We start from the raw sequence: 7,508 nt of genomic DNA, 5'->3' as shown, positions 1-7,508 counted from the left end.
CTTTCAACCACACAGGAGGGCATCAAGCCCTTTGAACTATCCACCACCCTTGACAGCTCACGAGCTACAGAAAAGTTCTTTGAAAACAACGCCTTCAGGAAAGGTACGATGCCCAAGCGCCATCGTCGCCAGATCCAACCACTGAAAGGTCAAATCATGTAAAGCAGTCCTTATCATCTAAACATGTCTCACCCTTGCTTGAACGCCATTTGAGTGGGGTGGACTACATGGCCAGCCACCCTTTCTCAACCACCAATATAAAAATCTTAAAGCTAGCATACTGTAAGAGAGAAAGCCTGGGATGCGTTTTCTGCCCTGAAGTGGGCCGACGGTCTTGGAGTTGAGAATTCGAAGTGGCACAATCAACATAGCTCTAGGATCCCGATGGTTTTGGTTGTGTCGCACTGATCATCAACAACCATGGCAAGAGTTCCAGCTAAAGGTTCCTGATGAATCGCTTGCAATCTACCAGGCTGCGATGACGCCGACCCTTGTTGATGGACGAGAGGTCATGTTCTGCGAAGACAGATGGATCGAGGGGCACTAGATTTAGGAGCTCATGCCGCTATGTATGACAAGGTCCAGCCGTGCATCAGGTGCAGGCATACGATGTTTGAGGCTGCTGTGGAGAACGCCTGTGCTCGGGATATTGGGCCTAACATCGACAGCCATGCCCTCCAAAAATTTCGGTGGCTCTGGCCAAGGATAGCAAATATACAACTTTCTGGAGTGTTGGACTCCATCAGATGGGCTTGGGAACCGCACGGCATGTATTCCACCTGCCTACGCTACTAAGTTCATCGGCCGAACTGTGGCTCCCTATGTTGATTTTGCGTGGAGGAACAAGGCTTTTTTGAGTGGCTGGCAATGAAAAACCAATGCTGGACCTTGGATAGACTTGTGAGGAGAGGCCTACCGGATCAACCTGCAAGCCCATTTTGTGATCAACTTGAAGAGACGATCAACCACATCTTGCTCAGTTGTAGTTTTGGAACGACAGTATGGTTCAAGGTTTGCAGTGCTCTTGGTGATCCAAGCTAGCTGCCAGCTCAAGACAATACCATTGTGGAGTGGTGCGGTGCAAGGAGTTTGACACACTGCTCCAGGAATGGCACCAGGGCAATCATTGCGCTAGTCATGTGGGAGCTTTGAAAGCACGGGAACACCGTGGTCTTTTGATGGAGCCACACCGTCAATTCAAAGAGTCATGCGGAAAGTGGATAGCGAGGGATGTGCCTGGAGGCAGGCCGGTTTACTAAAAGGGAACCTAGATTTTTTTTTCTTTAGGGCTCTTACTAGGTGGGTCTCGGATGAGTAGTCCAATACACTGAGTGTGGCGGCGTGGTGAAGGTTGTGTTCATTGTAACACCCTTGTAATTTTCATATGGATGGGTCTCTTGTACCCTCTCCTCTCTTTAGTACACGATACGCACACTCGTGCATATTCCAAAAATCGATTAATATTGTGACTTGCGTCCTTAGTCTTAGAAAATAGAAGTATTATTCTAAAGTTTAAATGGGTGATGTCAAGATTTTCTTTACGCAGTTGGTTGAACAGCCGTAACAAGTCCACCTTAATCACATATGAGAAACTCTGATAAAATGATGATACGGATATTGACACGTATACACGGCCGTGCGCACCGTAAAACATATACTCCTACTGGCAATTACTACTTCAAAATACATGACATATACATGTTCACAAGACGAGGCGAGGCGACATGTCCATGTAGCTATCATAAACTTCCTATAGCTAGCTAGCCTCTGCTGTGGGCCGGGAGCGGTATGTCTGCCAGGTCCTCACGGTAGGGCACGGGCTCGTCGTCGTCCTCCCCGCTGCCGCCCGCCGCCTTCTCGGCGTCGGCCTTGCACGAGTCGGCGACGAAGGTGACGACGGTGTCCTTCCTGAAGGTGAGGTAGACGACAGCGATGAGGTACACGATCATCAGCGGGCACACGACAACTCCGACGAGCACCTTGGCGTACGTGGGCAGCGAGCTGTGGATGAGCCACCCCATGAAGCTGGTGCTGAGGAAGTAGACGTTGATGCCGATGAGCATCAGCCCAAGCGTCCACGAGAACACGATGATCTGCACGCACGTACGAGCATTTAATTTGCGATAAACAGGAGGAGGGGGCCACAGCCCCCCGTGAGCCTACATAGCTCCGCCGCTGCGTGCCAGCCAGCAGCGTAGGGGCACTTGTAGTGAAATACAAGCTCAATTTTGCTTGATATCATGATGCTATTATCAACATGATATCCATCGACGTTGTACTAGCATTATAATGATGCATGTGAATCGGTCGTCCAGATGCTTGATAGTAGTACCTATTTGTTTGGTTCAGCTTGGACGTACATGCGCTGCGTGTACAAGTGGTCAAGTGCATCGATCGATCATTGCATTTTCATCAAGAACATGGCATGTAGTGTGGCCATCGATCAGTACAAGGCTAGCTAGGCGGATAGCTAGGGTGGTACTGGCCGGTACGGTTGTGTGGGGATGCACAATTATTGAGGTGCATGATCATGCATGAAGGAGCACACTCTACTCGTACGTGTCCAAAAACAAGCAACATGGAGGGAGGGAAAATAGCGATTGCTTACGTAGATGGAGTTCTTGTGCGGGCCCATCTTGCTGCTGCTGCTGCTGAACTTGAGAAGCGGGATGAGTGCAAACGGCAGCTCAAACGACAGTATCATCTGCAGAAAGAAGATCCCATCACATGAATGAATGAATGAAACCAATTATACATATAAGATAGAACCCAATCATTCCGTCGCGGTTGTTACAAGAAGGGCATAGAAGTTTTCAGATGCTCAATTTGCTAGTGCATATTTGTCAGTCAAGCACTCGCTGGCTGGCTGCTAGTAAGTCGTAGTTAAGTCGTGCGAAATATAGTAGTGGATGGTGCACTATATATGTGTGTGTGTGTTTTCTGACCGAGCAGCGACGGGGACCGGCGCTTTCGCCGGTGCTAGTGCAGCCGCCGTCATTTTCGTTCTCCCTAATATTGACAGTGAGGGAGGCTCGTGTAAAGAGAGAAGGTGAGGTCGCCGTACGTACCGACGCGATGATGATGAGACGGCCGGCGCCATTCGACCCGCCGATGATGGAGACGACTAGGCTGGGCGCAATGGCGATGCAGCGTGTCATCAGGTTCCTCAGCCACGTCTTCATCTTGATGTCCAAGAACCCCTAATTTTCACAAGTCGAAAAAGGAAGGGCCATTTGTGGTTAATAAATATTTAAGAGTGCGATCGAATTACAGGACCAAGAAACCCACAGATACATGCACGCGTGGACTAATTAAAAGGAGGAATTAGTGGTGGAGTATCAGAAAAAGATGACAAGTAACTCTACTTCTAGAATAGACATGTCATGCATATATAGCTGGAAAGTACCTGCATGATGTACTGGCCGGCATATGTGCCGGTAATGGTCGAGCTTTGCCCTGACGCTAACAGCGCCACCCCGTACACGATTGAACTTGATCTTCCCAGCACGTTCTGATACATCCAACAACACAAAACATTTCAATCAAATTGTTGTATTATCTTGTGTTGATACTTTGAACTAACTAGTCGATCGTGTTATCATGTACCTTGAGCAGAAATGAGGAGTTGTCCAGACTAAGGTCACTGCATTTGTCGATGTCCTCCGCCGAGAGGTTCTCCCCGAAGCAGACCGTCCCGGAGACGGAGATGACGGCTATGTTGATGAGCAGCGCCACGAACAGCGCGAAGCCGCTCTCATACAGGAAGAACCCGCAAGCATCCTGATCCACACACACATATGTTTAGTGTTTAGTAGGCAGACTATTACACGTGAGGAGGGGGGGGGGGGGGGGGGGGGCACTGCCCCCCAGCTATAGAAAAATTTGTGAAGGAACCAACCTTGATTCCTCTTACTGATGACGGCGTCTTCCTGGACAGCACCAACGCCGAATGCAAGAACAAGTTGTGACTGTACTCAAACAAAATGAGCAACCATGTTTAATTAGTTAGCCACTCTAATAAATAACATTTTCACATTTGATAGTTTTTAGCAATCCACACTTACGGCATGACTAGTGCTCCAAGGAGGGCAATGGCGTCTCCGGTGGCGCCATTCCCCTTGAGCTTGGGAATGAACAGCCCCTTGAGGACCTCCTTCGCCGGAGGCTTCACTATGCTCAGCTCCCCAAAGAAGCACGCCGCCATGACGAAGACCAGCATGGAGATGAGAAACTCCAGCTTCCGCACCCCGTATCTTTGAAGGCCGAGGAGGAGGAGCGTGCTGGAGCCGGTGATGAGAACCCCGATCCACACAGGGATGCGGAACAAGAGGTAGAAAGCGAAGGCCGTCCCGATCACTGCGTAAACAAACAAGTTAACCGATAGATTTCGTAAGAAACTTAGATGACATGCACGTTATTATAGGTTACTACTAGATTGTTGTCACTATTTTCAACTGCTGCCGTCGTTCCGCCGCAACAAAAAAAAACTTGTTTTCGTCGTCGCTATGTAGTGTTATTAGCAAAAGTCAATAGAGCAGGTCAGTGACAAAGTAATACATTTATGTAGACCATTTCAGCATCTTGACTCCACCATGTGCACACTTGCTATTAGTGTTTGTTAGTGAGGGAGATATGGTTAATTAACATTCATATATGGTTAGCAAACGGTTGACTAAGGACAAGAAGATAGGGAGGAAAGAATGCCGTCCATGTGGGGTTAGCAACTGGACGGAACGTGGGGGCCGGGACACTTGGCGTTATATATATGCTGTCGTGTTATTCCGGCCGCTTGCTATCAGTGAGCTTGATCATGACGACAGGGTCAAATATATATATGTCACTGAGACGCCAACTTTGTGAAGAGCATTATTGACAGCATATTGATTTTCCCCGCAAAAAAATAAATAAAAGAAAAAGATGGCATGCTGATTCGAACCTTCCGGGATATCGGCGGCGATCACCGCCACCTCCGCAAGAAGCCAGAGGCAGATCATCACCGGCTTCGGATACTCGCTCTTGCATATCTCGGCAAGATGCTTTCCTGCACGCGGGCGATCGAGTTAGCTAGAACAAGTTGCATTTTGTTTTGTATGTTGCGTTTGGCGTTGTGGACTTTAATATACCTGTAACCACGCCAAGGTTCGCTGCCAGTGACTGTATGATCAGCGCGAAGATGAGGCCAATCAGAATCACCCAGAGGAGCTGCAAGCACACAATCGATGGGACAAAGCAAAAGACAGAAGTGCCAATTAGTCTCAGCTCCTTTTGGTTTTGGGATGAGCTGGAAACGGTGAAAACTTTGAGATTTACTAGAAAGAGAATGCATACTCGATGCACAAAGATCATTAAAAAAGTGCAATGTCATGGAAAAGTAGAATCGCCTGGGAAAAGGTAGAATCAACCAAAAATGTGCACTACCTCATATCTGTGGTTGGCACCGGCTTGCAGGTCCGTCTCCACTGCATCAACAATTCCATCACTATGAGAACCGTGACCCGAGGTATGAATGATAAAAACCAGAGCTGGTTGCAAAAGAGGAAAGGGAGCTTACAATTGCCAGGATCTAGATAGGCCAGGGACACCATGAACCCGGGCCCAACATGGGAGAGGAATCGCTTCCATGCCGGCTCCTGTACAGCCCAGATATCGTAAATTTAACCGATCTCTCTAGCTAGAGCTAGACTCACCATGAACATGAGCAAACGAGCTTCTTCCACATATGCACAAGAGGAGCAAGGGGAGAGCACCGTACCTTGACGAGCGTCTCATCACCGTCTTCGAACTTCTTACCATCCTGCACATCTTGCTCGGCTCGCCAGCTCCTCCCCCTCTCGCCGCCCGGCGCCTCCCTCTCGATCTCCATTGCCGCCGCCGAACTAGCTAGGCCGGCAGGGACCGGAGCACACTAGCTAGCTGCTGGCTGGCAAGGGTTGGAGAAGATGGGGGCAGTGAGGTGACCTCAGTCGCCACCCTCCGGTGGAGCTTAAATAGACCCAACAACGATGCGTGTCCCTTTGCGTGAACGTACAAGTGATAGCGCCATTCCGCATCCGCTGCCCGACGGATCAAACGAGGGCTGCCAGAGTGTATAGTCTTACCACGTCTTCCTTTTTTCTGCTAGAGCTTGTGTGTGGAGGGTCACAGTCATTGAAGCCCCGGATGGTGCCTGCATCTAGTGTTTGTCTGCTGGGAGTAGCTACTTGGAAGATAAGCCAAGATTGGTGATGCCTTATTGTTTTTTGGAGGGATATGTTATTTTTCTATTGGACTGTTTGGCTGCTCTGGAGCAAATAATTAATTGGCTGGAATATACTCCGGAGACGGGCGGTTCTTTGTTTACTGAGAGGTGAAATTGTAAGTGGTTCATAGTATTTTACTGTCGCTCCTGAAATGTAGCGTGTCGTGTAGGAGCGGGTGCGGACTATAAGGGCGACCATTTGTTAATTAGGACGTCTCATCACAAAATACATGAATAATTTGAACGGCACGACTGGTTCTAACTTCTGAGGGGTGAGGGCCAGTTTGAGGGGAAAAACTCAATAGTTGCAAACAGGGCCGGCCCTGAGGGGGGGCAGGGGGGGCGGCCGCCCCGGGCCCCCAAGATCGAGGGGCCCCTCCCCTAGGTATACACATGTTAGCTATGGTCTAACATATTTCCGGTCATCAAAAAAATTCTGTGGATTAGACGGCTGGGCCTCAGGCAGCACGATGGATCGTACGCACGATGGTCCAACATATTTGCCGCTAGGAAGGAAGCCAGCGATCGATTCGGTCGTTCCTAGTTACTACGTGCACATTAAAAAAATGAACTGATTGATCCTTTCCGATTCTTTCCTTGATTAGTTCGTGCATGTCGATAAAAAAGGAACAGATTGATCCCTTCTTCCATCTCGCACGCAGTTCACGCAGCGATTCCCAATTTCTCAGCGGCCCTTTCCTTCTAAAACAAAATTTCCTCACTAATTCAGATCAACCGCCGATTTCAATTCCCTGCCTCCATGGGGGCCGTCGAAGCCCTGCCTTGCTCTCCGTCCGTCAACGATTCGACCATCCGAGGTATATCTTCTATTCATATTGAGGTTCCTAGTTTATTAGATGAATAGCCGACACATCGGTACTGTTCAACAATTGTCAATTGATGCAATTTATTTATTTATTTTCAGCATTGTGTCTTATATATCCTGTCATCCATAAGAAAGTTGTGGGTGAATTAGTACAATCACAGAGTAGAAATATTCATAATTTTTTCTAAGAGAGTTGGCATTCCATAGAGGAAGGGCAACCAACTAATGGCAATTAAGAACTTGATCAGCGAGAAGAAAATATCGACACCAACAGCAACGATAACAACGTAAGGTGCTCTGACCTCTGAGTATGTAGGTAATTCATTGGATGTACATGTACAGTCAGCTAGTGATCATGAACAACCAGTTTATGCTACTGATATTTATGAAAAAATTAGGATAATCTTGATAAAAATACAAGAAACATCTTACTTGAGAAAGGGT

General features: G+C 48.2%; 1 protein-coding gene across 1 annotated transcript; it reads right to left on the bottom strand.

Moving 5' to 3' along the window:
• Window positions 1-1,574: 1,574 nt before the first annotated feature.
• On the bottom strand, window positions 1,575-6,096 carry LOC109735164 (metal transporter Nramp5). The gene is made up of 12 exons (XM_020294370.4): window positions 5,753-6,096; window positions 5,552-5,630; window positions 5,419-5,459; window positions 5,124-5,202; window positions 4,937-5,041; window positions 4,065-4,356; window positions 3,899-3,968; window positions 3,607-3,780; window positions 3,407-3,511; window positions 3,069-3,200; window positions 2,609-2,704; window positions 1,575-2,093 (listed from the first exon to the last, which is right to left on the bottom strand). The coding sequence occupies exons 1-12, from the start codon at window positions 5,861-5,863 to the stop codon at window positions 1,761-1,763; spliced, it is 1,617 nt and encodes a 538-aa protein (XP_020149959.1). The 5' UTR covers window positions 5,864-6,096; the 3' UTR covers window positions 1,575-1,760.
• Window positions 6,097-7,508: the final 1,412 nt, after the last annotated feature.

The sequence above is a fragment of the Aegilops tauschii genome, chromosome 4, assembly GCF_002575655.3.
Source record: "Aegilops tauschii subsp. strangulata cultivar AL8/78 chromosome 4, Aet v6.0, whole genome shotgun sequence".
Classification (NCBI taxonomy): domain Eukaryota; kingdom Viridiplantae; phylum Streptophyta; class Magnoliopsida; order Poales; family Poaceae; genus Aegilops; species Aegilops tauschii.
Note: the sequence above shows the minus strand (reverse complement) of the source record. Positions and strands in the feature narration are given on the sequence as shown.

What these genes read in the sequence shown, in the direction of transcription:
- LOC109735164 (XM_020294370.4), bottom strand. Translation starts at nt 5,863, where the DNA reads ATGGAGATCGAGAGGGAGGCGCCGGGCGGCGAGAGGGGGAGGAGCTGG. An exon ending in GTGATGAGACGCTCGTCAAG is followed by an intron (nt 5,631 to 5,752) that starts GTACGGTGCTCT and finishes TGGGCTGTACAG; the next exon opens with GAGCCGGCATGGAAGCGATT. An exon ending in CTATCTAGATCCTGGCAATT is followed by an intron (nt 5,460 to 5,551) that starts GTAAGCTCCCTT and finishes TTGTTGATGCAG; the next exon opens with TGGAGACGGACCTGCAAGCC.